This window comes from Balaenoptera ricei, chromosome 5 (assembly GCF_028023285.1).
Source record: "Balaenoptera ricei isolate mBalRic1 chromosome 5, mBalRic1.hap2, whole genome shotgun sequence".
NCBI classification, from domain to species: domain Eukaryota; kingdom Metazoa; phylum Chordata; class Mammalia; order Artiodactyla; family Balaenopteridae; genus Balaenoptera; species Balaenoptera ricei.
Genome location: NC_082643.1, coordinates 61,872,247 through 61,893,711, shown reverse-complemented (window position 1 = coordinate 61,893,711; position 21,465 = coordinate 61,872,247). Strand labels below are relative to the sequence as shown.

Here is a 21,465-nt window from a genome sequence, read left to right as displayed (position 1 = left end):
CGGCATGTGGGATCTTCCTGGACCAGGGCTCGAACCTGTGTCCCCTGCACTGGCAGGTGGGTTCTTAACCACTGCGCCACCAAGGAAGTCCCTATCCTAGGCTTTATTTTTAAGTCAGTTATTTAGTAACTGTCATTGCTTTCAGAGAAATAGTGTTAAGACTTTTTCCCCCAATTCAGCCCCCTAAACCCATGCTGTAGCTTGATATGATAATTTGACTTTTAAAGTTTATTGTTCCCAGCTATGGAAATAACTTTTTCACCAGTCTCAACTGTAGTGCTATCTGTAATGATATTTTCTACAATTTTGCTGGAGAAAACGTGGTTCTGTTGGTTTTAAATCAAAGCCTGCAACTTCACTTGTAAATGAAACTTATAGTAGATATAATATATTGTCATAGTTGTCAATTATGAAGTACCCAGGTGATTTCAGTTATAAAATTGTCAAAAAGGAAGCGACATAAGACAGTACTAGTTTATCCCAATCATACAGCCTCAGCAGATAATAAAAATCCAATAAATATTAGAAACATTTGAGGTCAGCTTTACTGATCATTTGTTAATTTGATTCTTGAATTTAAAATAAGTGTGATAAAGTCACAAATAATTTTAATACTTTGAAGATATATTTTCTTCTTCTCAGTAACGTTCCGAGTAATCTCAGTTTCCTTTTTGGAAAAATTACTAACAGAATTAGTCATGCTGACTGGAATTAAATTGATACATTTTGAAGCTTTTTCAGAATTTCACTTGGGAGATATTTATTTTTTTCCTGATTGCTTTCAACTTTTTATATAATTTAAGAAGCACTTGCTTGGCTCTTAAGAACCTCCGAGATCATTATTTCTGGGCTACTCACTTAATAAAGTCTGTGGTCTTGTCCCTCACTCACCCAAAACAAGCATGAATAAAATGGATCACTGGCATCTATTCAGATATGCCAGAGATATATGATGCCAGCTAGTAGATTTTCAGAAGTGAAGATAATGAAGGCCTTCTGTTTATGGCATGAATGTCTCAATCTGAAGTTTGTTTGAATATTTCAGTGTATAACGATATCCTAGATCTTCATCTCACTTCATTCAACCCATAATCACTATCATAACTAGCTTAAAGCTCCTTACATTTATATAAAGTATTGTTTTATCATAGGCTGCTCTAAGAAAAATACCATAGGCTGGATATCTAAATAAACAACAGAAATTTATTTTTCACAGTTCTGTAGACTGGAATTCCAAGATCAGGGTACCAGCATGGTTCAGTTTTAGAGAGAGCCCACTTCCGGGGTTATAGACAGCTGTCCTCTTGCTGTGAGCTCACATGGTAGAAGGAGCTAGAAAACTCTCTGGGGTTTCTTTTCTAAGGTACTAATCTCATTCATGAGGATTCAGCTCTCCTGACCTAATCACTTCTCAAAGGCCTCACCTACAAATTCCATCACATTGGGATTTGTATTCAACATATGAATCCTTGGGGAGGGACAAGCACAATCCATGGGTCTAGACTGTTTAGGTGCAAATCTGGGCTCTTTATTTTCAACCATGTGACCTCAGCAAGCTCTTTTAACTTCTTGTTCCTGTAGTTTCCTCATTGGCCAGTTAGGAATAATAATAGCCCCTTCCTTTGGAGTTGTTATAGGATTAACAATAATGTTTATATTTAAAATCAATTAAATTATTTAATATGTGGGAAGCTCTTACAACAGTGCCTGATAGTAAGGGCTCAATGAATGTTAGCTGTTGTTATGAAGAAGACTGTATTTTGCCTCGTGCTCTAGATTTTGGAATAGATTCACATGCTTCTGTTAGAAATGGAATTATTTACTTTGAAGTAGAAACCTGTTAAATCTGCATGTTTTAACTATAGCTTGCTTGCCTTTCCTAATTTTTACTTCCCTTGGAAACAGAAATCAATCCTTGATTATTATCGTAAATGATGTATTTTAAAGCAATTGTTAATTTTTTGAATATCCTTTTAAATAATGGCTATATTCATTCAAACTTATTTTTCACAACTAATATTGATGATAAAAATTTGAGATTTTATGAGTATTTTCATTTGTGAAGAGCAAAGTATCTATTTTACAAATCATATACATGGAAAGAATGTGAGATTCAGTTTTTAGTTTTAAGTTATCTCATTTCAAACACAATTATTTCCCAAACTAGTTGCTTTAATGTAATTATTTATAGTTAGCTTAATTTCAGACTCATTGATTTTTATTTCCTATTGAACATATCAATGGAGGAAAATATTGTCTTCTCCAAAGTCTGTTGGAAACAAACTCCAATCAGTTGCTTTGTGGGATCTCAGGGAGAAGGTTAACTCAAGGACACTTGGCAAGGAAATGATCCTCAGTAAAACATCAGTCTATTTTATGGTTAAATGATATGTTGCCCTAAAGCTAAAAATAGCATTGTTCATTAAATCCAAATTTGTTCCTAAACATTAATAGACACTTGTTAGATCATAACATTATCTGAAAGACAATTAGATGGGACTTTTACTCTAGAGAACTTCCTTATTAAAATTACCTTCTAGATTACTTGTTTTCTAACGTAGCATCAAATTATGTTTGAAATATAATTATAAGGCAATATGTGTTTTACTTAGGCAATAAAAAATATTGTTTGTTAACGTTTCAGACAATGTGTAGAGATTTAGCATTTCATTGCTTGAAAAGTGTGTTAAGTAATCTTTAAAAAAATTTAATTATATACAAATAGGTCTTTGTTTGCTCTGATCGCTTTGAAACTTGTGGAGAAGATAGTAGGAAAGGAATGAGTGAAAGTTCTAGTGGAAACGTAGTTTTATTTCTGAACTATTCTCCCTACTTCTAATCTGATTTAATTTTTTCCTGTATCTTCTGTTTGCAGTGATTTTTATTTATTTCTGTAATTTGTGCTTTTAAAAATTAAAAAAATAATATTATTTAAATCTTCAAAATTCATAGTTGGAAACTAAGCAAATTGAATTCAAATTCCTTTGTATAGCCCTCAGAACCTTTCCTGTTTTACCCAAATGCATTGTCTATATGATTTTCTCCTGTTCCTTACTTGCCCAGTAGACCTGACATACCAGATAACTTGCAGTTCTGTAATATGCTGTTTCTTTTTCCTGCTCTTAACTTTTTTCATAACAACGCTTAACTTAGAATAATTCTTCTCCAACCACTGTTTAGTGAAATTTCATCTATTCATATCCTAGCACAAGTATCATTCTCTTCTTGCAGGTCTTCCAGACCTTCCAAGCTATGTTATCTCCTTTATTTTTTTAACTCCCTTCTTTATCATATTTGGATTTAAATTTTATTATTTTTAATTTTTTGCATTGTCTCTTCTCCTCTTCTTTTCTGTCCCATTATTGTCCTCCTGCTACTCCTTTTCTCCTCTTCCTTCTTTAATGCAAGAATCATGCCATATATATCTCACACATCTCCTATGACCACCGTTTACATTGTTTGTATTCAGTGATGATCTCTTGGAACACAGTGATGAAAAAAAATGTGGGTTGATCAAATTTAATATTTCTTGAAAATATTAAACAAGATGATGGAGAATTTGTTTTCTACGAATCTCCAAAGGGATCTAGTGCTATTTAAAAAAGGATTCACTGCTCGAACATTCAGCTCCGTATTGTTATCAGACTCCATAGTTAAATACTTTTTAATTGTTATTTAATATAAAGTTCTTTGACTCCATAAATATTGAAAGAAAGGAAAGATCCTTGAACCTAATTGCAGTGCTTCAGTTTTCAGAGTCAAAATATTGAGAAAGTACATGCCAAACATGCAAAAACAATCAAGCTCTAAAAAGACTTAAATGACAAAACATGTAAATACACGAAATGTAGATTAATAAAAATTTGTAAAGTTGATATGGGGTAAAATTTGTAGTTAGCAGAATTTGTAATAAGTGAACATTTAATAGGTGGGGAGATGTAAAATTATTATAAAGAAGATATTATAGTGTCTTTTCTAGGCTATTATGAGGGGAAAGGTATAATTATAACATGCAATTTAATTTGGGAAAAGATTGAGAGTAAGTTATGCATATGTGATTAAGAGTAGCTAAAATAGAAGTAACAATTCCAAGATGAGTGACATTCAGATTCTAATCCTAATCTTTATTTAGAGGGTAGAAAGAAAGCTAATATAAAGTAAAAATAGCTTTCAAATATGATTTGAGAAGAAGAATACATGAAAAAATTAAATGGGAAAAAAGTTATGACATCAGAATTTAAGATGCCAGTTTCCTCAAAGTAAAATCAATGTCTTAAGTTTAGAAGAACTTTTGTTTCAGCAATAACGAAAAAAATTCAAATAGTTTCAGAGTTTAATTGTGCTAGATATGAATAAAATTTAGTCTAAATGTAAAAAATAAGGAATTTTCCATGCAGTTTATGAGGAAAGACTTTATTTACATAAAGCATTTGTAGACTATTTTTAGTCTACAAATGTGATTTAAAAGAAATATTTAGTGGAACATGAGTCATATCACACAGTTACATAATTATAATCTTAAATATTAATGATATAAATTAGGACACTTTTAATCAACCTCACTTTTTAATTTTGAATATTGTGAAGTGTAGTGAAGTTAGGTAGCTTTGTTGGAAGACATATAAACTTCACTTACCTAATCAAAGTCTGCATTAGAAATATATACCTTCCAAGTTTTAGATAGGGTAACAGGCAAAACTACCATATTGTGATAATCTATGGTAAAAGTTAGAAACACTGCTTTCAATAATAATTTTTAAAGCCTTTTATGTGTTGATTTGTTACTGGAAATTAGTAGCCTAAGTAACAAAGTATATTTCAGACAAGACAAGCATACTGAAAATCCTTTTTTTAAAAATAAAATGTCACATTGTTTTAGTAGCCACCATTCAGCCATAGAATTTTTGAGTGTGCATCTCTCTCAAGGAGAGTGTGTTATTAGTTTCCTAAACATGTAAGTGAAAGGTATGGGAGTTGGGCATGTGGTCTCTTCCTCAGTTTTGAAAGAATTAAGGAAACAAAGGAATTGGCGAATGACAGACATGCACTGACAGACATGCACGATGACACGACATCTCTGCATCAGACAATAATTTATGCTACTGCTAATCTTCTCAACCAACCTACAAGGTGAACATTGTTTTATCTTTCGTAGTTGAAGAAACTGAGATTCAGAGAGGTTTGTAAACTTGCCTAGCACCAGAATATTCAGTTTGCATGCTTTTAAGTCCCTTGCTGTTACATACAAAAGAAAATCTGGCAGTTTTTGTGTGTGTGTGTGTTTCTAGATTATCTCACATAACACATATCACATTTTGCACAGCTTTAATTACTGGTGAGTATACCTTCTAGCATTCCTATTTTACTGCAAGTTGTTTTAAAACGGTGATCAGAGACTTGTAGACACACTCTCCTTATTTGACCCATAGTGTTAACACAGAGCTTTGTACATAGAAAAGGCTAAAGAAATTTCACTGGAGATGGAAATACATGTTGAAATTGACTTTTCAAATGCTTTTTATCATTAGTAAATCTTTTTTATGAGTAATTATTTTGTCTATATATGACTTAATGAGTCCCTAATGTCTTTTCTTGGTTTTTCTTCTCTATGTGTTTTTGAAGAGCTATGTTTCAGAAATGACTTGAGTGAAAATCCCTTTTATATGAAAACTGGTTTGGTTAAGTTAATGACAACACATAAATTGGAAAAAAAAAAATCATCCCAGAAAGTTTTCTTTCTTTTTTGTTTTTTTAAAAGTTAGTATTTAAAGAGTGGTAATTTATCTTTCTGTAGATTATAAGCATACTTGTCTGGAACATTATCTATTAAAATTTATATAGTTTACTTATTGCAATTTTATTATATATATGCCCAATTTAGCACATTATTGTGGGGCTGTGGGTGAGAGGTCCATGGGTGGTGAGGCTAGGGTGTGAAAACATATTACCCTCCTCAAGTAATATCTTCTATTCATCTAAATTCCTTTCCCCACCTCTGTTTACAGAGTAATCATGAAAACAAATTCTTATGCTCAAATCAAATGCAAAATAATTTAGTAGACGTGGCTTTATGCCCTGCTGTGATATCTTAAAATAAGCCATTATTATAAATAATAGATAACACTTTCTTATCCTTTCTGTAAAGTAACTCTCTCATTGCTTCATCAAGGTGACAATATACTATGTCATATGAAATAAACTATTCTGGTTTTCACTAAAGCTAGACTTAACAATTGCAATACTCATACTTCACTATGGAAATAATTTTCCGGCTCCTCCAAAAGGTACAGTGTTATAATTAGGCTGGTTTCCTTCTTAAACATGTCCTTCTTCTCCTTTCTCTTTGTCCCTCCACTTCTACCTCACATATCCATGCTGTTCCCTTTTTCTCTACTTGTCACAATTGGGTAACACATTTAAGCAAGGCCTAAGTCTTCCTTGGAAACTTGCTACATTGTCCCCCTTCCTTTGCACAATTACTACCCCTGGTTATGCTCATACATCTTCTTGTTTATTCTACCATAGAGAGAGGAAAGAGCACTGATGTTGGAGTCAGACATTTGGTATGAAATTCTTGCTGAGTAACATTGTCTGATTTTACTTCTCAGTCGACATGAGACAGTATTATCTACCTGATAGATTTGTATGGAGAATTAAATCATATAATTGTATAATATCTAGAACATTGATTGGAATATGATAGGAACTATAAAATGTTACTTCTTCTCTTTATGTTGAGACTTCATTTACTACGTCTTTTCCATTACAGTGGGAGTTGTGAGAAAAATTGTTCTACTTTATTTGTGATCTCAATAATATCCACCATGGTAGATATTTAGTATATATTTTTGAAATAATGTATAAATAACTCACCTAGATGGCTGCCCTCAATTTTTTTTTTCAGTTGCAAAACAGTACTGTATATATTTATCTTACGTATATGTGTGTAGGTGTTTGTGTATACATGTCTGTGTGTATATACATATCTCTTGTTGCCGTAGTTATAGAGGGGGAAAAAAGACAATAACTGAATGTGAGGGGGTAATTGTTTACTTGTTGATGCATCAGTCAATTTAAGTATCCTCCTTTAAGTATCCATTAATTATTACATGCATGTAAAAGAATGCAATTTTAAATTAGCACCTGCTTTCAAATTTATTTTCAGAAAAAGTTAAACACTTATGGCACTTATGGTAATTAAGGAAAAGTTCTAAATGTTTTCTTGTAAGTCAGAGTGTGGATAAGGAAAACAAAAGAAAAATGTTAAGCATGATTCCTTTTTACATAATTTATTTTATCTCAGCCACATTTTTTTGTTGTCAATGCTTTCTCTATTTGTAAAATTAAAATGTTATGAGAGTGTTTATTATGAGCTTCATTTTTCTATAATGTCTGTGAGTTTATAAAGAAAATTATTATATCTGTTATTTCCAGATTTAGCGTTCTCCGAGCCTGTCTGTACAATAGTGACTCAATAAATATTTTTGGCTTGATTTATCAAATGGTCTTGCTTCTTTCACAACCACATTAAAAAGTATGAGTAGGATAAAACTGAAAAGTAATGAGATGTGTAATAACTGTTAAGATATATAGCACTTATTACATACTAGACACTGTTCTGAGCAATACATATTTTTATGTATTGTATATAACTAAAATGATGATTTTTAGCTTATTTAATGTTCATATAACCATATGAATTAATATTACTCCCCCACCATTAGCAGATAGGAAACCAAGGAACCGAGGGCTTAAATGACTTGCCCAAGGTCTTAGTACTAGTAGAGCTAGTAATTGAAATTGGGTTGTCTTTCTTCAGAATCTGTGCTCTTAATTACCATGCTATGAGTAGTGGTGCCAGAGATTCAGATAAATCTGCGTGATTTTGCCTTATAATGAAGACAAGTACTTCAAAAATACTTTGGAATGTGTTTTGGTAGAATGAGGCTTAATACAATCCTCAGTAAACTATCTCTATTTTGAATATTCCTTTCCAGAAAAATTTTAAACTTATACTCAAAATGTGAAATGATTTTAAATGTATACCATTCATTTGAATAGAAAATAGAAAGAGAGAGAGAGAGAGAGAAGGAAAGAAGGAAAGAAAAGTAGGATCCAGTTTGCATTTGATCAGTTTTAAAAATGCTCACTGTGATAAACATCTTCAAAATTTGGGTCACGTTCCTTTAGTATTTTCACTTCCTAAGATAAGTCTGTGCAAACTTTAAAGAGGGGGCAGCTATATCAGTTTGGTTCAGTAAAATAACTTTACAGTGCTAACAGTTTTTAATGTCTTCCATATTCACTTAACACTTCTAAGCCAGATTCCTTATTTTAAGTTGTAAGATCCTGGAGGATAGGTTGCCTGTTTTACTCAGTATTCTATTCTATGTTCCTAGCACAGTGCTTTGTATTTCAGCAGACACTCAATAAACTTCTGTTGAATGAATTGATTATGATTGAGCATAATTAATTAACATAAATCTATAATTTTCACAGATTTAATTATAAAAATATTTAGAAAAGTAATATAGTTAATATGTGGAATGATTTATGAATGATTATTAGAGCCTGGAATGAAAGTAAGACTCATGCATTTAACTTTCTTTGTTTAAACACACAGTAATGGTAATGAATGATTCCTTTTTTTTTTTACTTTTCTATTACTAGCAAAAATTATATTTGTGGAAAATGTTTACACAGAGTTAAGTACCAAATCTGTTTAAACACATTAACAAATTATACAAACTAATCATTAATTATTATACAAATGAGTATAGTATATTTATACTGCTTTGTCCAGCGAGACTGAATTATTTGTTTCAGTCCGTTTGGGGGCTGGGAAGTAAACACTGTGCTAATACATGCATAAATAATGTACCTTAGGTTACTTCCTTATTTTTATACATGATGCATGTATTAAAATGAAGAAGGGAGACAGTATACAGATGTTATATTCAGGAAGGAAATTTTCAAGGAAATGAGAAAACCTATATTTGATAACCCTTTTTTTTTCTTATTTGCAGGATTCAGATTTGGGATATTGGTGTTTCTGTTTTGAAGAATATTTCCTTTTGAGCTTTTTTTTTTTAATCATCGGTCTTGGACTACAGAAGAATCAGAAAGACACTTATTTTGTTTCAAGTTTGGAACAGTCACTCTTGAGGCACTCTCATGCCTGAGAACACGACCATGTGGCCATCACAGCTACTAGTCTTCATGATGCTCTTAGCACCGATAGTTCATGGTAAGACCTTTAATTATATTTTTGTGTGATGCTTAATGTTGTCTTAGTTGTTTACACTAGACCCTTTCTTCTAAATTTTTGCTCTATGATTTTGCAGCTTTTGCCTATCATATATTAATAGCAGTAAGTAATGTACCTTAAGCTGCAATAAATAGGATTTCGAGTTTGATTTCTTAAAATACCATTTAAAATGTATATCTAACCAAAGTTTTTAAAAAAAATAATGCATGTTTTATTCTTTGTTTTACCACACTTAAGGAATATCATCTGAATTATTAACTATATCATTTATTGTGAATTATTTTTATTTACATATTTTTGTAGGTAAAATAACTTTTAATACAGTAAGTATGCACATTTGAAAGAAAACACTCCAAAAATCTACTTTCCTGAACCAAGTAATCATTTGTTTCTGAGTGTTTACTACTCTCCTCAATCTTTAACAAACAGAATAAAAATTAAACCTCTCATTAAAGCAAAATTCTCACATCCCTTTCAAAGCAAAAAAAGGAAAAAAACCAACAACATCAAAATGATATCAACATATGCAAAAAGGTATTTTTCTTGAAACATGTAATATACTCATAAAAGACTGTGTTCTTTGTTCATTTAGACAGCTTGGTATTTATAACATGAGTATGATAGTTAAGAAATGATCTCCCTTTGCAAGTTTTATAAAACATATAATTATTCAATAAATAAGCAAGACAAATTCTGTACCACTTAGTACAATATTCACGGAATCTCTCTAAAAATTGGCAAATTAAAGTCTATATATATGTTCCTTTTTCACAATTTAAAGTTTTCTACTAATTATCATTGGTTTTGCACTAAGATGAAAATGGCATAATATAGTCACTATCTCATACATTAATGGTAATTAGAACAAAGAAAAAGGGACACAGCTGTATTTGCCACTGTTTAGAAGGTCTCAGAATATTATAGTTTAGCAAGCAGCTGAAATGCATTTTTAGCCTCTTCAGCTTACTTTTGGTTTTTAACTGACTACAGGAATCTATTGTAGTTCGTCAGTGATGTGAATCCGAATTTGGCTCATATTCATAAGTTTCAACGTGAATTCTGCATTCTGCTGTCAGTATAAGAACTGGATATGATCACTTCTCTCGACATTTTTCCTAAAGTTCCCCTGATTTAACACCTTTATTTCAAACGAATCACTATATGATAGTGTTTTTTTAAAAAACGAAAGTAAAATTATACAACCATCTACTTTTAAACAATGTAAATTTGTCAAATATTTCAAATTTTTTCCTTAATTCTTATACTGATGTAGCACTTACATACTGAGGCACATATAACATTTTGTGATAAGGGACAGTATAAGAATTATACAGCTTTAAACAAGTGCTTTTCTGATTATCTGTATATCTAAAGATGATTCTAATTAGGCTTTTAGATGTTATAAAAACACCTCAGTCATAAGGTTACTTTGAAGATTAAATAAATAGCATATGTAAAGAATCTAGCACAGTGCATGACAGATATTAAGTGACTGAACACATTAATATCCTTTATCATACTATCTGCCCCTCCAGTTTATTTTTGTTCCAGTAAATGGTAACAACTAGGAATTAGCTAACCCTGAGAGCTTTTTCATTTGATGTTGATATTCAGAAAAAAACAAAACAAAACAAAACTCTATGTACAAGTCAAGTTTAAAAAGTCAGTCTAAAATTGCACTGTTAGAGCAAGGTAGGTTAAAAATAGCAGAAATAGATATTGTAAGAAAGACTCCCTTTTCAGAGGTGAAATTTCTGGTCTCCAAAAACTGACACCTACTGTGTATTTCAGTGGGCCCCAAACATGGCTGAGCCTTAGATCATAGGTCTTGAGTTAAGGCCTGTACTGAACACACATCACAAACACACACACACACACAATCTCTCCAAGCAGCCCCGAGAAGTATTTAAAAACTCCTAATAGGGCACAGAGAATATTGAGCCTGGTATATAAAAAATATAAAACATTTTGGCTAAAAACTAAAGTAATTCTTTCCATTGTATGTGAACTACTTTATATTATCTTGACTTTGAACCATATCAGGATGAACAATATAGAAGCATTCCACTTATAAACTTTATTCTTATTACCTTGTGTAAGTATTTTAAAACTTCACACCAGAGAAAATGCAAATCAGTTTTGTCTGCCTTCCATAGGAGGCTTTCTCCATTGCCTTTGTGATACCACTTCGGGCTTGTAAATAAAGGGCTTCACTTGAGCAGCCTTTTGGAATCCATCATGCTCATAAACAGAGGAGTGTATGTGCCTTTGATCAGTGCTGAAATCTAATAGGATAGGCATTTTTAGAGTCCCATATAGCATAGCGTCCCAGTCCTGGCTTAAAGGAATACCATATAGCTCAAAACCTTAGAGGACTGAGGTAAAGTGGATGTCTCAGTTATAGAAGTACTCTTGTTTCCAAAACATCCCCTGATAGCGTCTCTTTGCCTACTGCTGTTGAGATGCCTAGCTTCATTTGTCCTTGAGACCATAGAGAATTAACTTTTCTGGGTATTACCCGAATTGCTGGCCTTTTCTCCAGAGTAAATAATAATGATGACTATAAATTCTATAGCCATAAAATTTAGAGGTATTGGTACAATTAATTATCACAACATTCTCATGGGTTGAATGTTTATTATTATCATCATTATCATTAACTTCTTATAGTAAAATCATTAAGGTAGCAAGTGGCAAAAGAACTTGACTAAGGTTGCACATGAGACCCAGAGAGGTTTTAAAACAAAGGACTTAGCTTCTTAAGCTCTGGTCTTAAGGCCAGTAGATAATCAGTTACTATCAAGGCCATTCTTCCCTACAGAAAAAATCCCACCTCAACTCTCCTGGTCCTTTGGGAGCAGATAAGGCAGAAAGGTAGATTACCTGCTTCTTCCATGTTCTGGGCACAGGCAGACTGGGATTTGAAGTCTAACAGAGCTGAGATAAAATTTCAGCTCTACTGCTTACAAGCACTGTAACACTGTTACCTGGTAAACTAGTTAACAAGTGTCATTTATCATAGCCAGAAAACTGTGCTAGTTGCTAAAGGTAAGGTAGTGAACAAAAGATTCTTAATTTTTCCCTCAAGCTTACAGTAACTTAAACATTTGTAAATCTACTTCTCATCCGCAAGAATGAACACTTACTCCATGTGCGGTTATTTTAAGAAATGGATGGGATGATATGTGAATATTTCTAACATAGTGCTTGGCATTCAATAAATCTTTATATTTTATTTTCCTACCCCTAACTACCTTGAAATAGAACTAAACCTCTCAGCATTACATAAGGAAAATGCGTAATTATCATTATTCTTACCCTGATAATTGAAATCTTTTGCTACTTGGACCTCAGCATTTAAGTTTTGCCAGATAATTTTAATACTAGTATCTAAACAAAATTATTATCAAACTGATATATATATGTGTATATATATATATATAAAGGCTTAGTATATAATTGTCAGTATATAATAATATAGTATATAATTGTCAATTGTCAGTGGTAGTAGTATATAATTGGTAGTATATAATTGTCAGAGAAACATTTTTTGCATGATTTCTACATGGGTAAAATTAGAAACTAAGCTGAAGAATTAATTCTGAATAATGTTTACATTAGTTGAATAATCTCCCACATCATCCTAGAAAGTCTGGCCAGTGTTTTTATAGGAAAACAAAATTAATTAGTATATGCACATTGTGTATATATATGTATATACACACACAATTTTAAAATTAAGAAATGTCTCTAGTTCTGTGTTTATCTATCCATATTTTATGTCTCTGTGTACCTCTGTATTTCTCTTTTTCTGTTTACCATGACTGTGCCCCCTTCTTGTACAGCCATAAAATCCTTATCTACAATGCAATGAGACCTGGCAGAAGTAAAGAGAAAGAGCTAAAGCAGATGGCCAGTTCTTTTCTGTTAACTAATGTAGTGTTGCATGAAGATAAAAGTTTTTTTTGTTCTATTGATGTTGTTGGGAGCAAGAGAAAAAGGGGGAATCGGAGAACAAAAATCAAGTGATAACATGGGCACCTGGGACTCATCCTTATTGGCAGTAAAGCAATATGCTTCAGTGTAGGACCTGGACTAGGAGATCTGGTTCTGGGGGGGATGTCACCCAAGCCACAGTGTGTTGGGAGTTGAGAAGGTGATTGGGGTGCTCAAATATTTTAACTGCATCTCATCTTAATTAAACTGTGTTTAGAAACTGTCACAATTAAAAAGATAGAAAACAGTATCCTTGGAGCTTACTGTGTGCTAAAGGGAACAATATTTTTTATGGTACCTTTGCAGAAAAAAGTAGAATTTAAAAAAATTCTTCTGTGACCACCGTATGTGTACTTTTTTCTGCAAGTCTATTTTTTTGTCATTAAAGTTGAATGTATATTTATATATTAATGGACTTTACAGGCAAACCTGCTCTTTATTATTTCAAGAAGTTAATTATTATAAACAGTTCTTAGCAGGGACGAAACAGTGATCGAACGCATATATATTTCATACAATATGTTTTTATGTAATTTGCATTTTATTATTAACTATTTTTATAGTTATAATAGTATTTAATGTGTCAATGATTTAAAATAATAATTTAAAGTATTTTTTAACCTCTAATAAAATGTAAAGCTTGAGAAAGTACAAAATTACATTTTATAACACAACATATTACCATATAATTTTTTTATGAAGTCATGTTTTATTAATTGTGAAAAAGACAGGTTGACTTCTAAGCTCTGCTTAACTTTGTTAGTGTTAGAAATTAATCATCCTTTAAATGTTTATAATGTCTGCCAGCCTAGGCAATTTGTAATACTTGCAGTAATATCACTGTTTTTATGGTCAAATATGTTATACAGAAAAATCTTTGTCATTATCATGTTATATGATGTTACTGCGAACACATCCAACACCATCTACATTAGCCACTCGGTACTGAAATTCAAAATATATATTTCGAAAGTTAGCTGTGCAGTCTCTAACATCACAATATTTACTACAAATATGCATGCCTGACAGCTTTCCTTTGTAAGAATGTGTTTAGGAGCCTTCCCTACACATTCGGTATGCAGGTTGGCAATTGGAAAATAGTTTTATTTTGCCTTTGCACTTGCAAAACATGTTATATGTGAATTTTATTGTAGTGATACTCTATGAGTAACACGGGTATACCTTGAGAATAAAATAACATTTTTTATTTTCGGATTTTATGTACTGTGACTATTTGGGGGGTTTAGGGTCATGTTTTTTTGTATTTCTTGGCTTTGGGGTAGACTGTGACTGCACTAGGATGGTCATCATACACTTGATGTTGAATGAATTTCAAAGTATTTTGATATATAATATATAAATAACTGATTATCTGTTTTCCTCTTCTTTGCATTGCTATTTACTTTCATTCTCAATGTAAGAATAGTTCTCTTATATTTATAATTTAATATAAATAGCCATAGTGCATTTTTCATACATTTATTTCCTCCGTTCTGATTGGGAAATGCTTACTTAATGACCAATTAAAAAATTGAAATGCAATAGGAAAGAGTCTCATTGATTTGTCATGCAAATCAGACACTATATATTATATTGTGATCTGTTTTAACTCGACAACTTAGAATAAGGCCCTATTGAAACATACGGTTAATATATTCTCTATTTCATGTTTTTAATTGATAAATTGAAAATAAACTATTTACATTTTAATACTTACATTTTTGTTTTATTTGAATCTATATTTGCCCTATATTACCATCATGGCAGAATTAGTTTCTTTTAATAAAGAAAATTGTATTCCTATCAGAAAAATTATATATGAAGGATTTGATCAAATAAGCTAGGCTAGCTAGGGATTTGCAAGAGAAATATGCTAGTTATACTTACAAAAGTAATAGATAGACATTTTTGTACAAAAATAGATTCTCACAATGACATTTGATAAGCTTCCAGTGTTTATTTCATCTACACATACTATAGTTTGTGGTGATTTGACTGTCCAGAAGTCAAGGTTGTAGCTTACTGACAGAGCACAAGAACATAGTCTCATGTATTTTTGTTTGTCATTACCAGTGTCTCCTACTTTATTGTCAAAGTAATTCTCCTCATACAAATTTAGATCAGAAAGAAAAAATCCAATAATCCCATGACCCAGTGGTATAATTAATATTAATGCTTGTTAGATTTTTTTTGCAGTTATGTGTATGCACATTTTTTTAAAAATTGGAATAATGCTAGAAATAAAAGTTATATATTTAATTTTGACTTAACCTTAAAATTCAGACATTTCTAGCATCTCATTAAAGTTTCAAAAAATTATGATAACGTGTCATATGAATGAACCATTGTTTAACCGTATGTTGAGGGCTCAGCATTGAAGGTCATTGATACATTACCATTACAAAAAGCAGTAAAATGGAACACGGTTGTATATAAAATTTGACTGCATCTTAGTACGCCTAGAAGAAAATCTCTTGAGATATGGAAAGTAAAAGAATGATTCATTTTTAGGTTAATTAATAATTATTTAATAATTAATAATTGATAATTAATAACTTAATAATTAATACTATCTAAAATGAATGGTAGTAAATGATCAATACAGCCTTGCTTGTTATCATGACAGTTTGTTTAAAACAATTCCACAAATTTTGGCTACTATAATAATGAACAAAATATAAATAAGAAGAGTAAATATTCAAATATTAAGATATAATTATTATTTGTAGGAGTATAATGACGTAGTCAGAAAATTCAAGAAATAATAACTTTCCCAGAATTAATGGGAGTACTGATTTCAGGTGTATGATTCAAACATACATATATGATTCCATCAAAACAGCAATGAAATGCCTGAGTTACTTAGGAAGTATCATAGCAGGAACTACATGGAACCTATGAGAAGGAAAATGTGAAACTTACTGGGAGTTATAAAAGAAGACATGCAATATACTATGTTCCTAGATGAAAAGACTAGGAATAGCAAAATTGTAAGTTATTTCCAAGTTAATCTATATATATGTTCACACACTGCATTCAGAGTACTGATGTGAGCTTTTCTATGTAGAAATTCAACAAAATTATTCTAAAAATATATATATATAGAATATTAAATGTTAATATGAAATGAAAAGAGTAATAGGATGACATAAATTGAACATAAATATATATATTATGAAAGTACAGTAATTAAGATAAAGTCTCAAAATTAGGCAAATTGATCAATTGTAAAAGAGATCCCTGAAACATTACTGCACTCTGTATGTTTGTGGTGTAATTTGATAGGAATGAGTCCTCAGAAAATCAAATGTCTAAGACAAGAAGTAGTCAAATAGGGATCAAATCAAGTGTGTGTGTGTATGTGTGTGTGTGTGTTTCCAATTATATATTATGAAATTTCTGGAGAAAGAAATTTGAGTTACCTACTTTAATTTCCATTCTTGAACAATGTAATAGATAGGATAAACTTCGGCTGTAGTCACAGTAGATTCCAAAATGAATAATGGATTCTAGAGAATATTTTCTTGTTTACCAAGCATTCCAAGGCAGGTAAGTGTTTCTGGTTGGATGTGTGTGTGTGTGTGTGTGTGTGTGTGTGTGTGTGTGTGTGTGTGTGTATGTGGTAGGGGCTGGGAGGATGCCCTTCTCTTGTTCTCACAGTTATTCAGAGACCCAGTCTAATTTTGGAACAAGGGTTCCAAAATCTTTCTGAGGCTCATTGCCATTCCTGTCTACAGGAAGGAAGAACAAGCGTTGGGAAGATTCCAATGGAAAGTTTTTATGGATATGCTTGGAAATAGTGCACTTTACTTTTGCTTCCATTTTCATTAATTAAAACTCTTCCTCATAGCCACATCTATAAATGAGTCAGAAAAGCATAGTCCTCTTGTGATAAAGGAAGAAGAAAATATTTATAAAAGATGCCATGTAGTTTTTAAAAAAACTAGATCTGATGCACCACTATCTTTTTTAATGTATAAATGGGGATTTAAAAATATCTTTATTGATTTATATTTCACATACCATAAAATTTACCCACTTAAAGTGTTTAGTTCAGTGGATTTTAGTGTATGCATAGTTGTGCACCCATCACTGAATCAATTTTAGAATGTTATCAGTCCTCCAGAAAGAAATTCTGTACCCATTAATAGTCATACCGAGTTTCCCCTTCTCCCCAGTCCCTGGCAACCACTAATCAATGTCTCTATGGGTTTGCCTATTGTAGACATTTTGTATAAATGGAATCATACAATTTTTTATCTTTTGTGACTTGCTTCTTTCATTTAACATAATAATTTTAAAATTTATTTATATCATAACATGTATCAGTAGTTAATTCTTTTTTTGTTTCCAAATAACAATCTATTGTATGAATAAACCACATTATATTTATTAGTTGATGGAAATTTGGATTATTCCTACTTTTTGGCTAATTTGTGTGCTGCTGTTATGAAAATTCATGTACAAGTTTTTGTGTGGACATGTTTTCACTTCTTGGGTATACACCTAGGAATGGAATTGCTGAGTCATGATAACTATATTTAGCATTTTGAGGAACTGCTAAACTATATTTCAGAGTAGTTGCACAGTTATACATTCCAAATGGCAGTATGAGGGTTCTCACATTCTCACTTGCACTTGTTATTGTCTTTTTTCTTTTAGCCATTCTAGTCAAGATGAAGTAGTATCTCATTGTAGTTTTTTTCTTTTTTTTTTTCACAAACGGAATTAAAAATTTTTGTTTGTTTGTTTGCTATATAGTAGGTCCTTTTTGGTTATCTATTTTAAATACAGTAGTGTGTACACGTCAATCCTAAACTCCCAATCTTGATTTGTATTTCTTTAATGAATAATGTTGAGCTTCTTTTCATGTACTCATTGGCTATTTGTATTACTTACTTGAAGAAATATTATTTAATCATTTCTCAATTTTTATTTTTTATTGTTGATTTGTAAGCTTTCTTAAATATCTTTTTTAGAAAAGACCACAGGTTATCAACGTTAGAATACATTTAGATTTAAGAATTCTTTAGACTGCATTTTGTAAAAGAGGCTTTTTGCCTGGATTTAGCCACTTAAATCTCATCTATTTTAAATTCACTTTGAAATCATATATCGCTTTTCTAGCCCCACTCCATCTCCTCTTTTACTTACATATTTGATTCCTAAAAATAGTTCATTAATCTGCTTTTATTTTATGATGGCAAAAACTAGTAATTGACAATGATTGAAACTTTATTCTGAGATGTGAACTGTATAGTGTTGAATTATACACAAAACAGCAAGGTAATTCATTGGGTTCTTCTAGTTAGTTTCCAATTACGCCTCCTTAAGAAAATGGTAAAGAACATTAAGCTTTAATTGTAGTGGCCAGAAATGTTTCTGTTTTTGTTCTAGTCTGAATTCTTGTCCTTCCAGATTCTGGAAATCCCCCTTTTTTACATTTTTTTTTGTATCATTGCACAAATTATATTATAAATATTGAGTATTTTATTTCCGTAGACTCGTTTTCTCTGATGTGTTCTACAAACAACTCAATACCTCTTCTAATTCATCTCAAGAAATTTAGGCAATTTGTTGTGTCTCTCTATCAAATCTACATATTTTAATTAGTGTCCTCTGGACTCACTCATATCACATCTTTAAACAAACAAACAGAAAAAGATGAGAAATGGAAAAGGACCTGAAGTTTTATATGGAAAGGATCCTAGTATACTTGCACTATTTCATCCCATTGAGCTTATCTGAAATATTACTATTTGGGGAGAAAAGATTAGGAGAAAACTAAATAAAGATAATGATTTATAAATGTTAATACTGTGAACAGCTCCTACAGTTTCAAGGAACTCTGAATAAAGGAAGATGTCAGTATTTAGAAAGTAATACTTAAATGCAGCCCAGAAACTGAAATTTAGAGTATTATTCAATCTAAACTGCTTTAGAATCCTAATTTGCATGGTTCTATTGAATGAAGTAGAAAGATTTCAAGCCTCAGAGTCTAATTGCAATTCTATTACTTCCAAGAAACATGACCTTAACCAATTTGAATCACAGTTTCTTTATTTATTAAAGGGGTAATTAGGCCTACTTTGTTATAGTATGAGGATTAAGTAAAATAATGTATAGAAAGGCCCTAACACAAAGCCTCACACATTTAATCCTGGGAAAATGTGGTCATTAAAACATACCTTTAGGAATTAGAACTAAAAACCAAATGACCTGGATAGTAAGCAAAATTTAAAATACAGCACCATCTTGGGTCACTTACTTTCCATAGTGGTTTTCAAAGACTGCATTGTATATTCTTAATCCCCAAATGTGACAGTTTCTCTAATTATGAGCCTACACATTTGTACACACATTCCATCATTATATTCAGGACTTACCCACTGGACTGTAACTAAGTCTTTAATGAGTTACTAATGAACATCTTAAGCTTAGATCAGCAAAAAAAAAAAAGAGTGTTGAAAAGCTATTCATAGTTAAGCCTGTTGCTTTTAATTAGACTATAAGCCCAATCAAATTTCCTGTCTTCACTGTTCTTCCCAAGTTTGAAGAAATTGAATAACGAGTGACAGATGTACCCTTACTTTGATATTATTAGTTTAATGTGAAGTTAAAGGGGATAAATACATTGAGCTAAATTAGAGAAATCATTGCTTATTAAATACAAAGATAAAATAATATGCAAAATTAAAATAGCATTTTACAATGATTCATTTTTTTCTTGGATTCAGATGACTTCAAAACCGATTAATTTTGTTGTTGCATTAAGAAATAACAGATGACATGAGGAAAAAAGATCCAGATATGATTAGACCACGTAGAGGAAAAAAACCCCTCTATATTTATAAAAGAAAAAACAACTTTCACACATTACTTCTTCTCTACAGGCTGTTAGAGATACTACGAGAGTAGTGAGCATAGACACTACCTGAATTAGGTTACGACTATTCTTTTCTGTAGCGCTTGTTACAAATGAACGTGGTGGTGACTATTTAGCAATGATCCTTTTTTAAAAAATTCCTTTTGATAGTGAAGTTGGTGAAACCATGCAGACCTTAAGGGCACATGATTTAATAATGCAGACAGATAATACATAAAATTCAAAGCAACAGGCTGGTATGATACTCCCTCCGAGGAACACTACATATTTGCTTAAAAGGAAGCCTTTTATATTAGTCACAATGGCTCAGGCCAGTGGGAAGAGCTGTGATAGCCCAGATGTTTTATGGGTTACAGCCTGTTGTTAGAGGCAGGCTTGTTGTCGTGCCTCTGCACAAAGATTGAAAACCACTATGCCGATTTTTAAAAGTAGGTGTCCAATAATAATTACACTCTATGTATATATCACCAACATAATATAATCGATCGTTTTGACCTGTGAGCCTGTTAATATATCAGCTTTCTTGTGAACCAGCATTTAGGCATTCATTTAGTATGTGTGTTGAAGAGGGTTGGAGGGGTAAAAGTCTCTTATTACCAGAAAAAGTACATAAAAAGTTTTCATTCTTCTCAACTACCTTCAGAGATGCCAGTTATGGTTAACTTAGGATGGGGAGAAAGAACTCGCTAACGAGACAGATCTCTGTCAAAATATGTATGGTTTTGCTGTTTTTTCCCCACATGTCAAGTACAATTGGCAACATGATTAAGAAAAAGTGCTCCATTACTACAGTTATAAAGATTTTTAAAGAAATTATTTACAACATTCTGAAAGCACATTTTCTATACAATTAAAATTTTAATATCCTTTAAGAGGGGAGTAGAGGGAGGGAAGTTAAGAGAAAATCCGTATTTTCCAAAGAATAAATTCCAGAATTTTTCTATTGTTATCATGAATTGAAATCTGTTTGCATTATGTTTACAAAGAGGCAGGTGTTTTTAGTTTGAAAAAAAAAGCTATTATCACTTTTCTGAGGAACAAGATATGTAATAGGCATTTTATTTAATTTGAATGAAAATAATGTCTTTTTGTCAGAAACTGATTTTTTTTTTTTACAAATTTACATCAATAGCAAAAATCTTACTCTGCTTACTCATTTTAACAAATGTTTGAGATATTTACATTACAATATTACAATCTAGGCAAAAACATTGAAGATGCCATACATGAAAGACAATTAAAAATAATCTTTTAATGTTGTTTCTTTTGTTTGTTAACACTAGGAATTAAGTTTCCCTTTAGCTTTATTCATAAC

The 21,465-nt window shown here is 31.5% G+C and overlaps 1 protein-coding gene across 7 annotated transcripts in view; it reads left to right on the top strand.

Annotated features, from left to right (window-relative positions):
* Positions 1–21,465, top strand: part of ADGRL3 (adhesion G protein-coupled receptor L3) — an 858,314-nt gene that overhangs the window by 281,393 nt on the left and 555,456 nt on the right. For all 7 annotated transcript variants that reach the window (XM_059922921.1, XM_059922920.1, XM_059922919.1 and 4 more), the window contains exon 3: positions 9,027–9,247. In XM_059922921.1, the coding sequence (XP_059778904.1) occupies positions 9,175–9,247 (73 nt within the window). In that variant the 5' untranslated portion in view covers positions 9,027–9,174. The remainder of the gene's footprint in view (positions 1–9,026; positions 9,248–21,465) is intronic.